At 45.5% G+C, this 24389-nt stretch overlaps 1 protein-coding gene across 3 annotated transcripts in view; it reads left to right on the top strand.

The window, feature by feature from the left end:
- Positions 1-24389, top strand: part of SLA2 (Src like adaptor 2) — a 203890-nt gene that overhangs the window by 65857 nt on the left and 113644 nt on the right. Inside the window, exon 1 of one of the 3 annotated variants that reach the window (XM_069652250.1) lies at positions 22758-22970. The exons of the other annotated variants lie outside the window; for them this stretch is intronic. Coding sequence (XP_069508351.1) covers positions 22843-22970 — 128 coding nt within the window. The 5' untranslated portion in view covers positions 22758-22842. Of the gene's footprint in view, positions 1-22757; positions 22971-24389 lie in introns of those variants that run through there. 3 annotated transcript variants of the gene reach the window in all.

The raw sequence follows: 24389 nt of genomic DNA, 5'->3' as shown, positions 1-24389 counted from the left end.
GACTCACCCCAACCCAATCCCTCTCCTTCTGAGTTTACACCCGATGTGGCTTTATGCTTTTGTTGGGGTACATTCTCTAAATGTATCTGGGTCACATGAATGCTGTTTGTAAGCACCGTTAGCAACAGAGCAGCTTGACGGCACAAGGTTCTTTCCTCAAGTGTAGGGAGTACACCAGCGGCATTGTAGCAGCAGACTTGGAGCTGCTGTACCAGGCCTTTTTGCTGGGGTTCGCGTTCCTCTGCTCTTCGGAGCGATTGACAAAGTGTCACAGAGACCCGTCTACTGGGGCCCAGAGTGCGTGGGTGCACATTCCGGCTGACTCCCCGTCTTCCACTGAGTTCTGTCACCTGGTAGGCATTGAGATAGGAGATACTTCAACGTAGCAGGAAACTGCGACAGCTCATTCGTTTAGTGAGCACAGCCCCCCTCTATGTGGCACTTGCATTTGTACCCTACATCTTGATTACAATAAACATAAAGGGGATTAGAAGTTCAATTGGGATGTGTGGGGGGCTAGCTTGCCGAGTTGGTCACTCCCTGTTACTTTCTTTGCTTTGGTGGTTTGTGTGACTTGACCCTGTGACCTCACCCTACTCTCCCAAATTACAGGGTCCCATGTATGGTCTCTGCAGTAAAGCGTTGCTGATAGAGGAGCCGTCCAAGATGGCCTCCTGTAAGTGAATTGAGGGCCAGAAATCAGGCAAATCATCAGCTGTGGACTCAAATAAATTGAATATAACTGGAAGAACAGGGGAAAAATCACAGTTTACTTTCACTCCACACCTATGGCCAATTAATGGAGACCCAACTCCATACCTTCATCAGACAACCATCTTCATTTCATCGAAAGAGATGTGGACAATCCCCCCTAGCTGAGAGATGGCTTCTCAGTGTTATCCAAAAAAGTAAGCTTCAAGGGTGTCCCGCCATTAGAGACGCCTCTTATCCAAATCTATTTGTATTAAAAAATGATATGTGACATAATGGTCCAGGAAACAAACATCTTTCTGTCCCTCGGTTATGAACTTTTCTTCTTCAAAGCATGTGATAATTTAGAGGGTGCTATGATATGATATGTTATTTATAATGTGCTTAATACCCAGAGGTTTCAAAGTGCGGACCCGGGGATCGAACCTGTGTGGCTCTGTGCCGTCTTGCTTCCAAGGCGAGCACGTTGCCGCTGAGCTATCCTCCCGAGAGGGTGAGACTGTAGATTGTCTTGCTGAGCTGGGGTTGATAGGTACTAATTGGCCCACGTTAAAAATCACATGCCAGGATGGACTTGCAGGGAGGAAGGTATTGTGTGACGCCAATAGCTCATTGCCACGGATGGAAGAGGTAAAAGATTGGGCATGGCTGGCATACTCCATAAACAGTTCTATTAGCGAGAAGTCGCTAGCCTCAAGGAGCCTTTAGCTGTCCCTAATTTGACATTGTAAGTTGGAACACCAGGGGGTTTTCTCACTTGTTTCTGCATCAAATCCAGACCCCTCATGGTAGTCTTCCTTACATTATTTTGCTACAAGAGGTTTGGTTGGATGCTATATGGTATTCCTGCAATCCGCTGGAAAATGGGCCAAGAGGTTGTCCTTATGGTGGCCTAACCGCAATTAAACATCTTAACAGGAACTAAAGTGGTACATTGGCCTGTGGAAACTTAGGTTGTTTTAGCAGTCCATCTTTCAGGGACTTCACCAATATACTCAACTCCCTGGGACATTACCAGTATCGTACTGAACATATATTGCAACACAACCAAAGCAGATGAAGCCCATATTGTACCGACAGTTGCCTCCATCTTGCGATGCTGGACTGACTTCTCTTCCTGCCCCGAAATTGTGGTAGCCAAAGACCTAAATTGGTGGCGTTTTAATAAATCCTTAACCGCAGCCCTATTCTCTAAATATGCTAATGTGGGGAATCCTACTTTGTCTCATAGTAAACAGTGGTTTGAGCTCATGTTGTCTTGGGGCTTCCAGAGCCTAAATGATAATGTGCCTGGCTACTGTCCGGCCCAACCCACCTGGAAATGATCTGGACAATCCTCAATCTTTGAATATATATTCTGCTCGTGTAAGTTACTTCACCAATGTACTGACATTCACATGATCACAACAAATACAGTGACCATTATTTGTTGTACATCTACAATAGAGAATTTCGACATACGATTGAAACATTTTATTTTGAACACTGCAGATCGCCTAACAGTGGATTTTGCTTCTCCCCTCCGTTTTTGGAGTAGACTTAAGTGTTTCAGTGCCGCTAGGGCTAAAAGAGTTTGTAAAGGATCTATGTGATTATTGCCACAACCGAAAATGCGGACTTTTTTTTAACCCTTTACACCACATATTTATGCGGGGGGAGACCCCCTGCAGCCCCCCACATATTAATATTATACTCTAAACCCCCCCACACATATATGTGGTGTAAGGGGGGGTAAAATAAAAAGTCGGCATTTTCGTCCGTCACAATTCCCAGGTCGACATTTTTGTACGATTCCTTTGTAAATATAACTCAGTGATCCAGGGGAAAAAAAGAGAAGGCAACATAAGGGGAGATTTTATTTCAAACAAATTAGACAGCTAAAACAAAATGTTTAAAACTGGTTGAAAGGCTTTAGACACATGGCTCTCTTGAAAGATAGCCAAGTGATGCTATCTGTCTTAGTGGCCAATCGGACCAAGGATTTTTGGAGATTAATGAATGACACAAAAACCCTCAAATATTTTATCAACTGAACTCAATTTCATCAGAGGTTTGGGTGACTTATTCCACATCCCTTTATGCTTCTGATGGTAGGGATACATGATTTTATCTATTCTTACTATTGACGGGCTCATGGAAATGTATGTTTGACTGTTGTGTTCTTTAATAAAATTAGGGGCCTCAAGGTGTTTAGAGCGGCAGGGACAGATGGCCTGGCCAATGTCACCCTTAAAAATGCCCCCGTCATGTTTGCCAATATATTATTGAACATATTCAATAATATCATTGAGTCATTTATATTGCAGGCTAGATGGAAAACATCTTATATCATTCCGATTTACAAAAAGGAAAATTGGCTCTTACCTGAAAACTACCAGCCTGTATCCCTACTAGACATTTTTTGCATCACTTTTTTTTATTCTCACCTTCATAAATGAGCTGTTGATTCCCAAAGTATTGATGCCAGACAAACTTGTTTTCGTAAATGCCTAAGTACCTCGCTCAATGTGATGGTGGTGAACGTTTTATAGGCCAGGCATGGGCAAATAAGGGGCCTTTATTTGTGGCCTTCATTGGCCTGACTGCTGTGTTTGACATGGTGAACCGATCTAAGTTGTGGGGAAAATTATTCAAGTGGGGTCTCCCAAACGATATACTAAGACCCTTGATAGAACTTTACTCTAATACCTTGCTGCAAGTATTGCTGAATAATGAGGGCCTCTTGTCTAATCCTATCTAAACATTCAGGGGCCTGTATCAGGGTTGCTTTCTGTTGCTGACCCTTTTCAACATGTATATCAACGGCCTGGACAAGAGTTTGGTGGGGGTGCAGGCTTTCCCTCCCAAATGGGTCTCTTCAGGATCCATTGGTGTCTACACGCAGATGACTTGGCTGCTGATTATACGCCATTGGATCTACAGGGACAGCTTTCAGCCATTAGTGCCTTTATAACAGAGAAATACCTAATAATTAGCAACAGCAAGACCAAGATTATTTCATTTTCGAGATCAGACAACACATACATTTCAATTGGCTGCTACATAATGAAAGATTGTAAAAATCACATACTCTGAAATGTTTGAGTTATGTACTCCAAGATAGACATCTACGTCAGAACAAAGGCAAAAATGCCTAGGCATTCACAATTCAATTCATCAGATTAAATACAAAAATTGGTAGATTCTCACTGCTCCCTTCTATTCATTATTTTAGGAAAACAGAATCCCTCCTTGCCTACTTTATGGCACAAAGACTTTTTGTTTTAATGAACTATCTCTCTGGAACCACAAAAAAGTCCTATGCTTGCCGAAGTGTTCCCTCCAATGCAGTCATAAGATGTGAATTGGGCTTGTTGGTAATTCAAACCCACGTACAATGGATATTTTTAACCTTGTTTGCCAAAAAAGATGGCTCCCTTAGGTAAACCACTGTTTTTAGATCTCTTTTGTGCAGCAATGAATCAGTCCTCACTAGTAATGTTGAAGAAGTTCCATTCATTTCTGGTCTGTTTGAACATATCAACATATCTCTGGAGTATACGTATACCAATCCCACCATGGTAAAAACAAACTTTGGCAGGAAGGTTTGAATATGCACTAAATCTCAGATATCCAGCTATAAACCGTATTATCATCATAGCATGTAGGAAAAGTGACTATGGCCCCTCCCGCTTTACCTGCTTAAATTCCTCCATTCTTTTTGGGGGGATTATTTTTGAGAGTGTCTTTTAATCTCTTCCCTCTATGAAAATCGTAGGTCCTCATTTGAAGTTGGATCAAACGAATATAGCATGCAGATTATGTGGCCTTGAGACACTTGAAACATTACAACATCTGATGACCTTTTCAACAAGAAAGATATAAACATATTGGCAAATTTGGAAATACTCCTGATTTGATCATAGGGTTAGCTTTTTGGGTGTGAATTTTAAACGGCACACATGTGTCTCGGATTTTAGCAGTTGTCTGTTTTTTGCAGCTTGTATGTCCGAATAATTAGTTCAAGTCATGTCTTAATGTCGTAGAACTATGGCCCTCATTAGAACACCAGCGCTAAACCATGGCACTATTAGCACCATGGTTGGTGCCGGTGTTGTAACGGGTCCGCCATGGTTCAATGGGGAATTACCACCCCATTCCAAGGTTGGCGGGGCGGTAATTCCCCATTGAGCCATGGCCCTTCCCCATTCCCATTTTCGCCCCATAGGCCTCTATGGGAATGGGGAAGGCGCTAAGTACGGTACCGCAAATTGCGGTACCGTACTTAGTACCAAGGTCCCTTTGCGGGTCCCTACTTTAACGGCTGGTGTAGACCAGCCATTAAGGTCGGGTCCCGCAAAGGGACCTCGTAGTAAGGCGCTAAGTGTTTAACGGTGCCGCAGCCTTTTACGGCGCCGTTAAACACTTAGCGCCAGGGTCGTGATGGGGCCCTATGTGTTTTATCACTTATTGTGAAATTTTAACTATTTCACACTGATTTTATCTTTGTTATGTGCTCAACCATGATCGCCATTTTACATTTCTTTTTTCATATGCATTGGATTATAAACATGTGCACAATAAATGAACACAAAAATAATAATTGACCTCTTCTGTATATAATCGCTTCTTTCTTGTCTCCAACTTGCTCCTTTAATTTCCCCACGTCCTTTTAAATCCTCCAACCTCTTTGTTCAACTTGCTGACCTCATCCAACAACTCTCTGACCTATTCCTTGACTCTGCTAACCCCATCAGACAATACAACGATCTCCTCCTGAAACTCTCCTCTACCCTGATTCTCTCCATGTAATAACCACTTCTCTTCCTCTCACCTCCAGCAACTCCCATGCTGTTAACCCTTCCTCCACTCCTCTTTCCTTAACCTCCTCTAAGTCCATTGATTTTAATCCTGCCCCCTCAAATACTCTCTTCCCAACCTCATTCCTACTACTGCACACTAGTACCCCCTTCACTGCCTCCTTCCCCTTTAGGATGTTACCCATTCTCCACCACAATCTGCTCCTGCAGCCTCTTCTCTATTACACTCTGGTCCTTCTCCAAAACTCACAAACTGACTCAGTTTGTAACTACTTTTATAACAGTCTGGCCCCTCCCTTGCACCGGTCTTCAAGTCAACAGGCTTCAGCTGTTGCTCTAGGGAAGAGCTCCACTGTGATTGGGTAGAGCAGTTTCCTTCCTGCGGTCCACTGCAGGTGGGATCGACGGGACAGAGATCATCAGAGGCGGGTTGGGCCTGCCTGTTTCTGGGACATTATTTCTCTCTGGGAGAGCTTTTGGCGTTCTCCTGTTTTCCTCAGGTTGTTATGCTTCTGGTAAGTTACCTGGCAGAGTGAGGGAGCTTGCAATATCTGTTTCCCCATTTTCTTGTTCATACAGTGGTGCACTTTCTCCCCTCTTTGGATTAAGGGTTGGGGAATTGCCTGGGCTATTTTATTTCTAGGGTTTGTCATGGTCTTCTGTGGGTTGCACCGTTCTCCCATAGAGTTCTTGTGTCCCTATAATGAGTGTGGTCTACCGATCCAGCCCAGGTTTTTGCTTGGACCCAGTGGGGAATTTTAAGAGTGGTAGTTGTTTCTCTTAATCTTCCTTGTACTGATCTTGAAAATTTACAATGGTGTACTCTAGTGGAGCGGTGGCTGTCATGTGACTGTCCCCTGCTGTGAGGAGGGCATGTGGTGGAGAGGAACCTGATGGTTTTAGGCTCACCCTGCTTGCCAACCCCAAATCCTAGCAGGGGTCCTTTACACAGCCATAACAGCAAATAATAAACATTCTGTGAAGGGTGGTACTCTGGGCAGATGTAGCAGATATAGCCCCCTCTTAACTTGATGGCTTATGATTGTTCTGCAACTACCAACTGTGAGAGTCTGCTTCATTTTAAAGTATAGCCTTTTCTAGTAGTAGTTGCTTCTCTCAACATCTTCATAGGGTTCCTTTAGAGATTCAGATGCTACATGGGACAAACTCAGGAGCCAAGGTGTTAGGGTCAGGGGCTTTATGTTGTGATGTTGAATTGTTCACCCTTCTGCGAGAAGGAGATCCACCTGGAGAGGAACCTCTCAGTAGGAAAAAGACACATGTATAAGGTTTGTAAGTGCCTCATCATGGTCACCAAATCATGACGCAGCGGGTCATCCAGAAACCGTGAATGATCGGGCCAATGAAGTAAATCAGGGAACATTTTTATAAAAATATTCTGTTGAAAGGGCATTCTACAGAGATTTCGAAACAGCAATCTTGGAAGCTCTAAGAGGTTTTTTTGTGTGTGGTGAAAACGTATATATGTGCGGATCCTGACTAGTTTAAAATTCAATTTGCCCACTCTGGGTGCACCTCTATTAGGAAGAATGACCTGATCCTAGGTTAGAAGCTGGTATTGCAGTCTCAAAGCAAGGGAAACAGTCTATCCCTTAACTACCCTTACTCACTCACAAAGTGGTATGTTTGGGGTAGCGTTGAGGGCTAGCTTTTTTGAGGAGAGCAGTACTCAAAGTGTGCCATTGTATTTCATTGAATACTAGAATGTCTACACAGAGGGATATAAAACAGCTTCAATTGTGTCACCTAAAAGATGTGTAAAGCTTTTGGTATAGTCATTTGGGTTTAATTGGACTCCTTCGGTGTTGCATTCCTTACTCTAGACCTTGTTACTTTAGGGTCAACCTCAGGCTATGAGAGGTCGTAGGCATAGATAGTTAACATGTTTCTATGTGATATTTTTCGAATATTAAAGGCCACACGCAGAAAAGATAGATTTTTTACAGCCAATTTGGTCCAGTCTTCAATATTTGCAAATATCACTTTTCTTAGGGGTTTTATCCCCCGAACCGCCTTTTAAACCGATCCCCTGCCCGCCCTCACCATGTAAATTGGGATGTTCCGCCCAAACTTCCATAAGCTCTACCACCCCCTCCTGCCATCAGCAATCTTCCATAAACCCACATCCCTTCACAGACACACACACACACACACAAACTGAAACATACACACTTACTCGCCCACCACCCCCCTCGCTTCCATGCAACAAACACCCTTCCTCGACCCACACAAACAGACTTACACTTACCTTCGCCTCCGCCCCTCCACACTACAAACATTACCTCATCAACATATATACACATACACACACAAACACACACACACTTACCTTCCCCACCTGCGGCTTCCATCTTCCAGCCGGAATGCGCCTGTTCACCCCTGCGCGCACCCGTGTGCCGCGAGGGCCTGATAGTTTGATTTAGAAAGAGCGTTCAGAGCATTCTCAGAGCGGTCTTTCTAAAATGGTCTTTTTTGTTTTCAATAAAACAAATAAGAGATTTTGACTCCAGACCAGTTAACATTGGTGGATCGGTGGTATTGTAGGAACCATGGGTTGGTCTCCCATAGTAAATAGCGAAGGAGAGGGACCACCACCTGATTGGTTGAGTGGGATGAGATACTGATCCTAATGATGCACAGTCCCCCAATGTTAAAGATAGGCCCAATATTAAGTATAGGGCCCAGCTCTGGGACCACTTGGATGACTTTTGCAGGTGAGCCAAATGGTGTGAACCCTACAGTCATTTACCTTCAGCAGTTTCCAGCTCCTGGCCCTCAATTCTCTGGTCCTGTGGAGGTAAAATGTTAACTGTGGCAGTACCTAGTTTTTCAGTGGCAGTGCAGAAGCATTTTTGGCGACTTTGCAATACAAAACGGACAGCTGTAGAGCACAGGAGGGGAAAGTTACTGAAGAGGAAATAACTGCTAAAGCTGTTGGTGTAGCTGTCATATTCTGTGGAGGTGCAGCGCCATTGGATAAGTTTTCACATGGTTTCCAGCAACGTTTGCTTGGGCAGGAGATGCTTTCTTCAAGTGTCAGCTTTCCCTTTGGGTTTTCTTGTTTGTAGCTTAGTCCTTGGCAGCGGCTTGTCGCAGGCACTGTAGGTTGCTGGTGTGCTCGGGAAATGATACTCTTGCCGCTTTGTATCAGGTCCTGCCAGGCAAGGGAAGCAAGCCTTTCTTGAGAGTAGAGGTTCCCAAGAAATTGTGATTCATCTGGTCACACAGGTTCAAGGGAAGAGAGGGCCAAATTTGGTCTCTCTGGCAACAGGTGCACAAGTACAGTTGGAACTAAAACAGAGTGTCACCATCAGGAAGGTTCTTGGCATGATGCAGGTTCAAACAGGGCCTCCTCACAATCTGTCTTCAACTTGGTGTCTTCCTTTATGCTCAGGGGCTTCTCATAAAGTCTTAAAAGCCTATGGAGCAGAACCACAAATTACCCAGAGACATGGGTTTACGGGGAAAACCAAGTCCCTGATCAGAAGGGTGCATCCATTCAAACACTGCTGCGGCTAGGGGCTTGAACATTCAAATGTTGCCCGCTTCTTCCCAAACCTTTTCTCAGATTTGAATCCACATGCGTACATAACATGGTCATAGAGGGTCCTGGCAAGTGCTATTCAAGGCCATGTATGCACATAGTTATTTATTGGAATTACTGGAGGTGAGAGGAAGAGAAGGGGTTATTACCTGGAGAGAATTAGGGTAGAGCAGAGTTTCAGGAGGAGATAGCTGTATTGTCTGATGGGGTTAGCAGAGTCAAGGCCCCCTTCCCACCTATTTACAATCTAGTTCCCACCCCCTCACCCCTGCACCTTACATCGCTTTACCTGCCAGCCCATATTTTTTTATGTTTTTTTGCAGAATAAAATCGGCGGAAAAAAATGCTGCAAAAAATAAACAGGTGATGAATGGACTTTGTACCGTTATGTTGACCATTTGGGATGTATTTCTTCTTTTGCGCAGTCTTATTTTTGTAGTTCGACATTTGTACTTTCTAAACCTTGGTTGGCTCTTTTCAGCGACACCCTTAATATGTTGAAAAGTGTGCTTATCAGCTGGCTGGTTTTATTGGCACACATGTCAGCTTCGGACCAGACACTTTTAATTCACTTAAGGTACTTTTACATCTTGCCATTAAGAGCTTTTTTGCCAACAGTCTTTGAAAGGAAGGGCTAAATAGAATTTCAGAAAAAATACCAGCTTATCCCCCTGAACAGCTCACCAGGCATATACTTTGCTACAACCGTCACCTTCTACATAGCCCCACAAACGTCATTCACACAAAGTCATCCAAAGAGCTGTAGTCGCTGCCCTGCACAGGGAGAGAGCAGTGGGGGGAGATGATCTCATTGAGGCAGTGCTAGGAAGAGGAGGCTTGTGTTGCCCTAATTGCCTGTCTGTACTTTAATGGATGCCAGAGCTAATATTTTTAAAAGTGTGCTACGTGGACTCTTTGCTTCAGTTCAATTTAGTTGCCAAAGTATAGCATCAAAGGTTTATGTGAAAGGGATTTGAGATAACGGTAGAGGGGGTCATTTATTTGTCCCCAAAAAGTATATTTATAAGAAACATATATTGGAGCTATGATAACATAGTTGAAACAAGTCATTCTATTACTTTGTAACATACAGAAGTTATCAGAGCTGCCAGAAGCACGGAAACTGCTCTCCTGAACATCCGTGAAGATTTGCTCTCCAACCTTGACTCTAACATTCCCTCTGTCCTCATCCTCCTCGATCTCTCTTCTGCCTTAGACACGGTCAACCATACCATCCTGCTCAACCGTCTCCGTGAAAACCTGGGTATCACTGATCAGGCTCTGGCCTAGCTGACCTCTTTCTTCTCAGATCGACCCTCCCAGGTCCAACTTGGGTCCTTCCTTTCATCTATCTTCCTCTCTACCTGTGGTGTTCCCCAGGGGTCTAACCTCTCGCCCTGGCTTTTCATCCAATACCTGGCAACTCTTGCCCCCACTGCATTGCCACTTTCTGCTCAAATTTCCAGTGCTACGCTGACAACACTCAACTCATTTTCAGGCTGCCCTCTGCCACCTCCTCTCCCTCTCTCATCTCTGATTGCCTAACTTCCAATCGAGATTGGTCTGCCGCCAATGATCTTTGTCTGAATGCTAGCAAGACAGAGATCCTCCACATCGGCACACCTTCACCATCCTTTCCCCTCACTCTCTGGCCGGCCTCCCTTGGCCCTCCTCCTACCCCCACCTGTGAGGCTAAGAACCTCAGGGTCATCTTTGACTCCACCCTTTCCTTCTCCGCCCACATCTCTGAGGTCGCTAAAAAGTCACATTTCCTACTGCACCCCCTCAGAGGTACTCTGCCTTTCCTCTCCTTCCCCCAGAAGCTCATGGTATCCCAAGCTTGGTTCTTTCTAGGTCGGACTATTGTAACAGCCTCTTTCTAAATCTACCTGCCTCTACTCTCCGCCCTCTACAACTAATCCAGAACAGGACTGTGACACTTGGCCTTGGCCTCAAGCCCTGGGATCGTATCTCTCCAGCTCTGAAATCTCTCCATTTGCTCCCAGTGGATGCAAGGATTAAATTCAAAACCCTCTGCATTGTCCACAAGGCTTTCTGGAGCCTCGGTCCAAAATACCTACAGCTATCCCTCCGCAAATACCTTCCCTCTCGAGCTCTTCGCTCCTCTACCTCCTACTCCCTCAGGGTCAGTCGTTTTTCAAATAAATGAGCTGGGGGTAGATCTCTGTCTTCGGCTGGGGCCTCCCTCTGGAACAGCCTCCCTGCCACTCTAAAACTTGAGGAAAACCATGTCCGGTTCTGGAAGCACCTCAAGACCTTCCTCTTTTCTTCTGCCTGCGCTCTCCCTCTCCCCTGCTGATCTGTTCTCTCTTGGCACCGTGCACCTGGCCACCCTCTGTCCTTCCGGCCCAGGCACCTGCTCACCCTGCCACCCTCCCGCACTGCCTGCGGGCCACCCGTAGCACTGGGGTCTGTATCTATACCGATACAGCCCCCCCTTTTTCTTCCTGCACTTATCAGACCTACCCTGTCTGCTACCTTAAACCTAGCACTTGCAAATTGCTGTCTGCACAACCACTGTTTGTTGCCTTTATTATTTATTTATTGTTATTTATCTGTTTCTCCCCTGCTTCGCACTTTCCACTTCTCCCCCCTTCCATGCACTTTCCCCCTCCCCTCTCCTATGCACTTGCACGTTCTCAATGTCACTGGGCCTAGTAAGATCGCCGTTTTGTTCTCCCCTGTTCCCCTCCCTTGCCTTGTCGCGCTCTGAAACACTTATGTACGAGCGTGATAGAAATAAAATATCAATATCAATATCCAAATGTGATACATAGATTCTTTGAAAATAATGTGACTTCTTTTATGGAAATTGTGCCCATATCCAATCTCGTGCTCATCCCCTTTGAATTCTTCCATCACAGTGACAGACCTGACCACTGATTGCCAGGCAGCACATTGCAATTCCTAAAATAAAAAACATATTATTCTGAAGGGTGTCTGGAATGCATATTTCCTGATTTAGAAAATTACACTTGCTACTTGCTTTGGTTGGTGGTCCACCAAAATCTATGCACAGCTGAATACAGAGTGTCCATTCGTATGTCTGTATTTAGATTGTGGAGTGTGCTCCTACAGCTGAAAGCATGCTCGTTCAATGTGTCAGCGTGCTTTCCTATCTCAGCGTTGCAATTTTTTTTAATGGAAAGTTTTCTCAGTTGCATTTCTGATTTCGGGGGCTTTCATCTTATTTTTAAGCACTGCATTGCTGGCAGTTTCCCGTGAGATATCTTGGGAGAACATTCTACTGCAGGACTCGAAGGTCATGGTTCAGAAAGAGTGGAATGCAAGGCTAAGTACAAAGCCCTGAACCGTGGGATACTTTAGATTCCCTGGGCCAACTCTCTTCTTCACCTCAGACATTGATCTCAATAAGACATGCTCTATAAATAACATTATGTGATTGTAACGGTTCTGTTTATTGGTGTTCTCGTGTAAGAGCCGAATAATAGCTTAGCCGTGGGATTGTCCAGTTTGCAAAAAGCTCACACTTTTCTTACTGGCACCACACTTTCGTTGGTGCCAGGAAAATCCGAGTTAATATTCCTCACATGCAGGCTGTCTTGGGTTCAGGTTAGAATCTCATTCCTATCAATTCAATACATGGCATCCATTTACCCCTTTGGGGTTGACTGCCAAAGAGTCTTATGCAAGAAGAGGGCAGCTGTAGTTGCATTATATTTAAATGCATGTCTTGAAACACAGAATTAGTCATCTGTTTTATCTAATATTGGAAGGTACAATTACAAATACATACCTCATGGGGCATGTTGAACCATCAGCAGTGAGTGCATACATACATACATGTGTTGCTTAGTGAATAGTTATGTAAACCTTTATTACAGTTATTTGTACAATCCTTCATGAAACCTCATGCTAACCCAATTAACATGCAAAAGATAAAGAGCAAAATCATTTTCTCAAATTTGATTATTTCCTAGTCTCCTGACGGAGGTTAGTGTGTAAAACTGTTTTGTCTATTGCACCTTCGGTTTGAGTTTCAAGTGTGCATTAAGGACAATAAAACATTTAATAATAGAGAGTATTACCAACTATTTAGTCTTAATTCATGATGCACACTGCCCTTTCGCAACATCAACCTTCTGCTGTTCCAAGACATAGCCCCCGCGACACTTGCCAGGCGACGCCGACTCAGTCCTCTCGCGGCCTGGTTACGAGAACAGGAAACAAAATACAAATGGGGATTCCCATGTAAGCTGCTCTTCGAGCACCGAAGCCGGAAACTAATGATCGGCTCGGAGAAGGAGGCAGATGAGTTTCTCAGGCAGCAGGAGAATGGCAGAGGTAGCCCGTTAAATGGTGATCCACACCTCACTTAGGAAGAGCAGGGGGACGAGGGTCACCCTCTCCCAAAAGACCTGCGGAAAGCCCCTAAAGGCCTGAGGGGGTCCTCCAAGAAGAGACCCCTCCAGCGACTGAGTGAGCGTTGGCTGTCAGTGACTGAACCCAAGGTAGTAGCCTGGGCCACTCGAATAGTAATTACCTGCAAATAGTTCAGTTGGGGTTGTTTAAAGGGAGGGCTGCAGTTGATAAGGCGAGGAGTCCTCAGTAATCTACAGTTCTTGGTTAAAGTGAGCACTAGCATGTTAGTTAATAGCCAGTTTTGGGCAAGTTGTTAGCATGGGTGGTCCTGCGGAAAGGCTGTTCCAGAATAACACCCAATGGAGTGTGGTTATTTGTGGGATTTCGATTTGGGGTTTTTCCTTTTTCTTTTTAGTGTCCACAGGGGTTTTTCATGACAGGGGGCGGGGGGCTTATTTTTGCTGTGGGAGACGACACATATCTACTATAGGGGCTCGATGTATCGGTGGCCTGGTACCCTACAGGCCTATTGGGGTGGGACAGCTTAAGAGCACTTTTCATTTGGGGGTTGGAAATGTAGGGTATCCTTGGGCCCCGCCCCATATGACTCCATGCCATTCTTTCAATGTTGTATAATTCTGTAGTTGGGGGCAGCCCTGATTTCACTTACTTTACCTGGAATGTCCATGGGCTCAATTCCCCAGTCAAGCACAAGACAGTCCTCCAGAGGCTGGTGAAGCTCACCCCGGATATTGTGTTTCTCCAAGAGACCAACCTGCTCCCAGAAGATGAGTCGCGCCTAACCCATAAGCTCTATTCTAGGTTCTTTTTTACTTCAAGTGGGACAAAAACGAAAGGGGTAGGTATCCGAATTAAGAGGGGGCGGCTTCCACTAAAGATACTGGGAGTGCTACGGTACCCAGGAGGGAGGTTTCTGATCTTGAACACTAAATTGGTGGCCCGGAGGATATCCATAATCTCCTTATACACCCCGAACACTGGCCAAAAGGCCTTCTTCACCACTCTTACTAAAACACTACTGGGATTCTCTGAGGGAGATCTAATAATAGCTGGGGATTTTTAACTCTGTCATTGCCCCCGCGAAAGACAAATCCTTAGCCCTGTCGAGTGCTGAAAAGCACAACTTTCTGATCCTGACAAAGCTGCTGTGAGACCTTTCGGTGATCGAAGCCTGGAGGTTCTTCCTTTTATTCCTCAGTCCACCATGGGCACTCTAGGCTGGATATAGCACTACTCTCCAGGTCCCTCATCCCGACGGTTCCTCAGTGTGAAATCCTGCCAAGGGTCCTCTCTGATCATGCCCCAGTCAGTTTCTCTTTGGACCTTGGGGCTCAGGCGTGCCAGCAATGCAAATCTTGGCACTTTAATGATGTTATTATTGATGCAAACATATATCTCGGAAGGGCTCACTAATTATTTTGTGGACAATGACACTGAGGCCATCGACCCACATGTGATCTGGGATGCGGCCAAGGCAGTCCTACGCGGCATCATTATCAGCCGCTTGGGGGCGTATGCCAGGGCATGGAGGAGGAAGAGTTAGAGAGTGAGGTTCGCCGACGGGAGGCCAAACACAAGCAAGCCTGCTCGGGCAGGTCCCTTAAGGAGCTGCGTGCCACACAGAAACTATTAGACGTCCATTTTATGAACAGGACGACACAGGTGCTGCTCTCTGCCCAGCAATACTACTACAATACACAGGGCAATAAAGCTGACAGGCTCTTGGCAGCGAAGCTGCAGAAGCAGGCCCAATGCAATTTTATCCCGTCACTGCGGGATGGGGACAACAGGAGGGTTACCCAGGAGTCGGCCAAGGTGGCGCTCATGGAAAACTATTTCAGAAAGTTGGGGGCACGTGTTCCCGGGGAGCAGGGCCCAAAGGAACTCTATGTGGCGTGAGCGAGCCTCCCACGTCTCAGAGCTGAAGACACAGAGGCGCTCCAATCCAAAATTACCGAACAGGAGGTCCTGTGAGCCATGCAAAGCCTCAATGGGAGAAAAGCACCAGCTTCCAACGGTTTCTTGGTCCAATTCCATAAAACCCTTGTGCCAGTTGTGGTCCCCCACCTAACTGAACTATTTTTCTGTGGTCAGGGGCAGTTTCGGACACTATGGCTGAGTCCACCACTATGCTCCTCTTGAAACTTGGGAAGCACGGGTCGGATCGTTCAGCATACAGGCCAATAGCCCGTCTGAATGTCGACACCAAAATTTATGGCAATGTACTGGCCTGTCAGTTGTCGGAAATACTTCCCAAGCTGATTGACCGGGACCAAACAGGCTTTATAGTGGGGCGTGGGGCCGCATGATAACATCCGTAGAGTGGTTGATGTCATAGCAGCTAAAAGGGAAATATCAGAGAACTTTGTCATCCTGTCTCTTGATGCCCGCAAAGTGTTCGACAGCATGGACTGGGCATACATGGAAGGGGTCCTGTGGCATTACAACGTCCGTCCAAACTTTGTTTGCCTGTTGATGGCAAACTACAAGACCCCCAAGACGAGAATAAATGTAAATGGCCAGTTCTCCCAATTTATTCAATCTGAAAGGGGTACGAGGCAGGGCTGCTTGCTTTCCCCCCACTTCGCCTTGGCGATGAAACCATTGTCCCAGCACGTCCGACACAATCCACACATCCCCGGGGTGACCCTCCAGGCAGGTACATTTCTCTTACGTCCAGGCTCTCAACTAGTATGCGCAGGCTGGCCGGAAAAGCTGGCTGAAAAAGATAGCTGTCACTTTAAGAGTTTAGAAGTGGAATGGCCTATGTCACGCGTGCGACCCTCTGTGCCACATCTGTCACATCTTACCCTCACGTCACCAACCGTTCACACCCAGTACTTGTTTTTCCGCCTACTGGGCGTGTTGGAATTTTTTGCTGCGCTGCGACTCCCTTTTCTGGCCATTCCATTGGCTGCCCATTACTCTTGTCCTAGTGATTGGTTCATTATTTAATTTTTTCTATTTGTGGTGCCTCCCTTTACGCATGCCGTGTGCGACAGGCTTCCAGCAGTGCATCCGTTGCCGGAAGCATTTTTCAACGGCTGATCCACAGCATGCCTGCGTCCGCTGTTTGGGTATAGATCACCCGGTGAGTAGCTGCATATTTTGCAGTGGAATTCACCCTAGGTCTCTGCGGACTTAAGCTGGGACCAGTACCGAAGGCGACCGAGGACTTTGTTCGGAACAGGAGGGAGGCCGATATCGGTAAGAGGGGGACTATACCTTCAGGTGAAGCACTAGTTTCGCCACCGGCTTCCTCAAAGTCTTGGCTGAACGCATCATGGACAAAATGTCACCAATACTACCGCATGGATCGGTGCCAGTTAACCCTATTCCCAACCTTTTACCGGTACCAGTGGACAATGTGGACCCTGCTCCTCCACCCAAAAATCAGAAAATGTCAAAGGACACTGACTCATATTCAGAGGAGGACACCACTCAATCACTATCTAAAGTGTTCCATGACATTGTCACTAAAGCCATGCAGGCTCTTGAAATCCTCCTAAAGGATAAGCCTGAAACGGCTGGTGTTTTTGGGAAACTGCCATCACAGCAGTCTAAGGTTCCTCTCACTTGTTGAGGAAAACCTCATTCCAATCCCTCATCTCTAAGGTCCTAGATAATAAATACAAGGTGCCCAAGGGTGAATCCTTAATTCTCATGGGAAATCTTCCAGCTCAATCAACAGTAGTCTCTGCTGCCCTGGGCACAAAGGGTAAAGGCCCTTCTCCTTCTCCAGCTTCAGTGCTTGACAAAAATGCAAAGGCATGGGAGACCCAAGGTAAGAAGTCTTACACCACCTCTACCTTACAACTTAGGCAGATTAACACTACTACAGTTCTGGCGGGATTTAATATTCTTAACTGGGAGAATCTGGAGAGCTTCACCGACATGCTACCTCAGGAAGCCGCAGACGAGTTCTCTTTCTGGATCTCTGAAGGCAGAGAAGCTGCTATGCAACAGCTTCAAGTCGTTAAAGACCTAACTGACACAACTTCTATGGCAGTTACTAGTGCAGTCTGCATGCAGAGACACACATGTCGGTCTGCCTCTTCCCTTCACCAGGATACCCAGGAGAAGGTGTTTGACCTTCCATTCGATGGCAAAACATTGTTTGACCCATCTCCAGATGAGGTCCTACATAAATGTAAGGCTAGTGTCACAGCAGTTAAAACTCTCAGCTCCTTATCGGTGAAGAAACCATATCCACAAAACTTCAAGGCATTTAAACCACGTACACAAGACAACAGTGGTACCTCCACTTCTGCTAAATCGTACTACTCTTCCAAAAAGAGACTGTATAGACCCATGAATAGCAGAAGAAGTCTATTTGACTTTCCACAGGGCATGTACTTACCTTCCGCTCCAACCATCACCCAGGAGCATACATCCCTGGTAGCAGGAAGACTTTCCAACGTCCTCCCTTTTTGGAAAACCGTTACTCAGGAGTGGGTTCTAAATATTATTCAACATGGTTACCGCCTTGCCCTTCCGGCTACTCCACCTTCCTCGCCTCCAAAGCTCCAAAAGTCATCCCCGGAGCTCCTGGAAGATATTCAAAAACTACTCCTACTAGGAACGATAGAATTCATTCCCCAAGAGGAAATAGGTCAGAGATTTTACTCGCGCTACTTCCTGATCCCAAAGAAATCAAGTGGGATCCGTCCAATTCTGGACCTTTCAGACCTCAACCAATTTCTGTCTCTGGATACTTTCCATATGATAACCATTCCTCAGATTCTGGCTTCCCTACATCCAAATGATTGGATGGCATCTCTAGACTTACAGGATGCTTCTTTCCGCATCCGCATCTACAAACTCCACCGTCAGTTTCGGAGATTCACAATAGGACGGTCTCATTACCAGTTCACATGTCTACCCTTCGGGCAAAATTCTGCCCCCAGGGGTCTCACAAAGGTTCTGGGGTCAGTGGCAGCCTACCATTGGTTGCAAACAGTCCATCGCCCTACCTAGACGACTGGCTTCTCAAAGCCCAGTCTCCGGAGGTATTACTTCAGAAGTTGCAAATTACTTGCCATACTCTGTTCAACCTGGGGTTCTCCATAAATGTGACAAAATCCCAACTCATTCCCTCGCAAAGGATCCAATTCTAAGAAGGAGTTATAGACACTACTTTGCACAAAGTTTTTCCACCCTTGGAAAGAGTGGAAGCCACTCAACAAACCATTGTTCAGTTCTCCACTCACCAGTCTCTAACAGCTTTGTGGTTTCAAAGGCTCCTGGGCCTCATGACCTCTTGTATAAACCTTGTCCCCTTTGCAAGACTCCATATGAGAATGACCCCATGGCATCTTGCTCTCAACTGGAATCAGCTCTCGGATCCCAAGGAAACAAAGATCCAAATTGCAGGCCAAGTTCAAGACTCTCTCTGCTGGTGGAACTCACCAGAGAACCTGCTAACAGGATCTCCCTTTCAACCTCTCCCTCACCAAATAGTCATAACAACAGACTCTCCAGAGTACGGTTGGGGAGCCCATTGTCAGAGCCTAACAGCCCACTGTCTTTGGTCCTGTCAGGAAAGGAAGGACCACATACATTTCCTGGAACTATGAGACATATTTTTAGCTCTAAAATCTTTACTTCCCTCAGTTCAAGGAAAGGTGGTGAAAATGTAAACGGACAATACCACTGCAATGTTTTTTTTTCAACACGCAGAGGGTACTCACTCCTGTCCCCTGTGTCTCCTAGCAGAACACATTTGGTATTGGGCCATTCGAAATCACATTTTCTTGTTGGTGTCCCATCTCGAGGGGAAGAAGAACGTCCTGGCGGACACACTAAGCAGTTTACAGACCGCTCTGCACAAATGGGAGCTGAAACCATCAGTAGTAAACATGATATTTCAGACATGGGGCCACCCATTAGTACACCTCTTTGCCCATCAACACAAAACACTTTGCCTGCAGTTTGTGTCAAGGCAAGGACTGAGTCCTCTGTCCCTGGGAGATGCTCTACATCTGAATAATTGGTGGAATCTAGCACTTTATGCCTTCTCACCTCTTCCATTGATTCACAAAACTTTGCTGAAATTCAAAATGTCACACAACCTGACTATGATTCTGTTAGCCCTGTTCTGGCTTTGCCAGATTTGGTTTCCAGATCTTCTGGAGTTAGCGGGGAATCCCCCCTTAGGTCTTCCACTTTCGAGAGATCTTATGACTCCACAGAAGGAGCAGGTCTTTCACCTCTCCCCTCAATTGCTGGACATGAAGGCTTGGTTCCTGAAAAGCTAGCATTCTCCCACTTGCATTTGCCAGAACAAAACATTGCTATTATGTCGGCCTCCAGGAAACCTTCCACTATGAAGCAATATCTTAGCAAATGCTTCCGTTTCTGTCTGTGGGCCTTAGAACAAAATCTTAACCCTCTAAAGGCATGCATTGATAATGTCATGTCCTTCATGTCTTATATTGTTTCCACTGGTGTCAAGGTAGACATGTGCAAACATTACCTATCAGCTATCGGGTCTTACCTGAATAGAGAACACAAGTCTTTTTCTCTTTCCAACAAGGCCATTAAAAGACACTTCGAGGGCCTTTTATGTTTACATCCCCCTATTCGGTAACCTCCACCTCAGTGTGATCTCAACGTGTTCTTAGCAGCCCTAATACAAAAACCTTTTGATCCTATGGCTTCATGCGATTTAGAATTCCTAACTTGGAAATCAGTCTTCTTAGTGGCCATTACTTTGACTAGAAGAATTGGAGAGTTCCCTCCTTTCTGCCTAAGGTAGTTTCCTATTTTCACTTAAACCAGGAAATATGTCTTCTCGTTTTTCTTCCTAGACCACATGTGTCTGCAGCAGAAGAAAAATTGCATAATCTAGATGTAGTAAACACTTTAAAATTCTACCTTGAAAGGACAAAACCGTTTAGAAAAGCAGACCAGCTCTTTGTTTCCTACGTTGGTCCTTCTCCTGGCAATAAAGCAGCAAAAGCTTCTATTGCCAGATGGGTTATCGCTGTATCTCCAACTGCCATGACGCGGCCCTGGACGCTATGGAAAAGATGGAGACTTTCTTAGGACACCAGCAGGTCCTCTTATCGCACTAGTCTTTTGCTTCCTGCAGCCTTTTAAGGGGACCACGCCCCCAACGCCTTGCGTTGCAACTCGCTTTGCTTGGCTTTTGCTTCATCGCGTAGCAGTGCTCCTCTTCGTCTTCCTCCCGTGCCTTTTCCTCCCACTTCCTTCCTGCCCGTGTGTTTTCCTCCTTTCCTGGCTTTGGTAATTACCGCCTTCACTGTGTTTTCCTCCGGTTTCTGTAACTGGCTCTGTGGCCTTTTCTCCCCCTCCTTGGCCCGTCTCCCGTTTCGTGATTCGGGAAGTGTTTTCCATTGTTCCTGTTTACTGTCCTTTACCGCGGCTTCTTCCGCGGTCGTCTTTCTCTCTCTCATCGTTTAACGCTCTCCCTTTCTATCGCTCACCCTGTCTCTTTTCACTCTCGCCAGTCTCGCTACTGCTCTCTCTCTCTCTCTCTCTCTCTCTCCATTCATCTGCTCTTCCCTCTACCTCTCGCCCTCATTCTTTCATTCCTCTTTCGCTCGTTCATTCCTCTCTCTGTGCTCACTCCCCTATACCGTTCTTTCTTCCTCTTCTCCCACTCCTCATCTTTTAGTGTAGTCCTTCAGTTCTATCGTGGTTTGTTCAGATCCTCTACACTCATCTTCGGTTGTTCCAAGGAGATTATCCTTTTCTCCACTGACTTCCACCAAGGATCCCTCAAGCCTTCTCAGATTCTTGTTTGTTTTTGGACTTGATTCTTATGGACTAGGATCTGGCCTCCAGTACCAACAAGCCTTTAGCCTCTTCTACAGCTGGCTAGTTACCTGCCATTCATCTCACCAGGGTTTTTTCTGCCTCATTAGGCTTTTTCCCTGGGACAAGGGACTGGCTCCCCTGGGGCCTCCTGGCTGCCTGTTAACACCACAGCCAAGGTGGCCTCAAGTGGAGACTGTCCTTATCTCTACGAACGAAGAAAGGGAAAAAAGGGGCTTAAGACCGACGGAGAGACAGAAGAGTCCAAGAAGGACAGAAGGAGAAGACGGAAGACTTCATTCAGGAAGGTTCCTCTAAGGACTCAGGTGAGGAGACCCAGGGGGAGGTATTCACCGATCTTGACACCAACTTAATACTTAATGCTTCGAATTTAATGCCACTCATTTTTCAGGATACAGCCATCACAAGTCTGTTATATCCAGTGCTAATGTAACACCATTATGGAAAAGGACAAATAGGCAACCAATGTGGTTCAGGGTTGGAGGGTTCACAAATGGGTGCGTGAAGACATAAAGGTGGTTTTGAACTGTTGAGCCCCATTGCGATTAGCAGGACTAGGACTCTTTGTAAAAGCTACACTGCCTTTGTTTTGTTACATTAAATTAACCGTTTTTTAGATGTTAGGATGTCCTTTGATGGCCTGATGGCCAAATAAGGTATTTGATGATGATGACTACACAGGAGTGGGAGATGAAAACCACAGTTTTTCAGGACTAGTATTTTAGACTCTGGGCTCATCCCCGCTGGAAGCGTTTGACTCTTACCTTACCACGAATTCTCTGGCATTGTGTGCCCTGTGTCTGCTCTCTCTGGGTGATGGTCACATCATGTCTGTAATTATTCATCTAGGCATTCCCTCGGACAGCCTTAGTACAAAAAGGACACCCGAAAGCAGGGAGCAGCCCTGGTAGCACCTTAATATTTACCGTACCAGTTTGGTTTTGTCATCGTTCGAACTTGGAGCTGCTTTCTCTCAGCAAAGAAACATCTTCCGATGATCTGGAAGCTTTCACGGAGACAGGATATGTGTAGTATAATTCATGAGGCTTCAACTTGCTTGCAGAGACATAGGAACAGCTAAGCAACATCAAACTGAGTCCATATAGGACCTGGGTGTCCTGGGCTGCTCAAGTAGTTCTATGGCAGTATTTATTCCCCTGCGCCTTCTAATGCTCGTTTCCTTTTTGTATAGCTGTACGCACTCTCGTGGGAAGTCCTGCGAGACTACGGCAGTGCTGTGTCTCGCGAGCTCCCTACAATATGCCCTCCTCTCCCCCATTTAATCAATTAACTTGATCACATGCTTCCTTAGTAATTCACCTTCCTTTACAAGGTTACAACATAAAATCAAAAGGTTGCACATTTCGCTTGAGAGAGCTGTCAATTGTCTTCGTTCAGAACAAAGTGGTACGACACTGCCACCCCTTGGCCTTTAATCGCATAAAAAATGCACCCTGAAATACTATCCTGACAAGAAATATCTGATTTGCCTTGTGCTGCCTACATTGTTTGTGAAGCCTCCACAACCAGGTGACCTCGTGCATTCAACACTATCCTTTGCACATAGCATCCTTGCTAGAATAAGTGTGCTTACTCAGCCAGATGTATACACGCCACCGCCGGCCATCTTGCGACATGTGCCCATCCATGGACATCTGTAGAGATGCTGCTCGGACTGTTTCATCGATATTTGCAGACAGTAGTGTTTGCATTACGATGCTTGTTGCCAGGTAGGGCTTTCCTTTTCAGTATGCATGCTCATTTTGTTTTACACACTCAAACGGAAAATCAGTCAATCAAATAGGAAAACGTTTATTTTATGGAGACTGTTCTTCCAAGTTTATTTATTGTGGTTTTGCAACCTTCTGAACTGCGAGCGAGCTGCTTCCGTGTCCTCGGGCACTTTTCGTAGCGGGCCCATTCCAATGGAACCTGAACGCCTTGCTCACCCTGGGCATAGGAAAGGTCATGTAACTATACAGTCATGCCTATGTAGTGACAAGCTACAGACAGTCTTTATTTAGTAAACTGATCTGTGAAGCTTGTCTCCAGTCCCTGCCGTTATGAGGCTTGGCTGCCACGCCTCGAAAACCCTCAAGAGCTGGCGACTAGAAACAATGGAGTCACTATAAAGGCAACTGGCCTATCCTTGCTCGTTCATGTTTTAGCAATGTGCATTGCTATCGAGCCATCCACCCATCTATTGCTAAGGCATGAGTCATCGGGCGAAATGAGATTTATTTTGCAATCCTTTCAAATCCCACCCAAGACCGAGACATCGCTGTATGTGATAATTTGCCAAGGATTCTCACAAGAGAAGCATTCACAATAACAGCGGGTTGACTGATGTGGGTCATTAACAAATCCGATAATAGTTATTTAAATTTTTTGTAAGATTACGTGGATTTAGTCTAGGTGCAAAAGCATTTTCTGAAAGGTTATGGGTTCATTGCAGGTGTTTAGATGCCCCTTGGAGTGATAAAAAAAAGTCTTAACCGGGAAGCCACTTGATTTATACACAAAACAACTGCCATGCACACTGCCCTGAACTAAAATGCTTAGCATGTGCTTTCGAAGGTTATTGTGCTGTGTCTTGTCACAGCTGTTAAATAGTCATATATTTGACGACAGTACTACTCCGATTTATTGACCTGGCTTTGCTAAAGTTAAATATTCAGAACTCTCATTTCAATTTTGAATAGTTTCTCTTGCCACACTTGCCAAACCATTGCTATAGCTTCCTGTAGGATAGCTCAGGGGCAACGCGTGTGTCTTGGAAGCAAGGCAATGCATAGCAACGCAGGTTAAAACTGGTCTCTGGTATTAAAAGCGATATAAAAGAATAATTTATTAGCTCTGATTTATTGACTTGTAAATAATAAGCAGTCTTGGTAAAAGCAATATTTGTGCAGCGCGATTGGTTGCTTCCTAGTCTAAATGTTAGTAAAAGGGGATTGTTTTTTCTGTTGTATAAAAAGAAATAGACTGGTAGTAGCATTGGGATGAATTGTTGAATATGGTTTATAAGATGTAATGTTAAAAATATATGAATTAATAGGGGCACCAGAGAAAATCCCTCAAGATGGCCACACTTTAAAGCTGCTCCATCTGAGGATGTACACGCCCTGTGCCATCCCCCTTTAAAGGTG

Source organism: Ambystoma mexicanum, chromosome 3p (assembly GCF_040938575.1).
Source record: "Ambystoma mexicanum isolate Mex_15411 chromosome 3p, UKY_AmexF1_1, whole genome shotgun sequence".
NCBI lineage: Eukaryota > Metazoa > Chordata > Amphibia > Caudata > Ambystomatidae > Ambystoma > Ambystoma mexicanum.
This window is presented reverse-complemented; position numbering and strand designations above follow the sequence as displayed.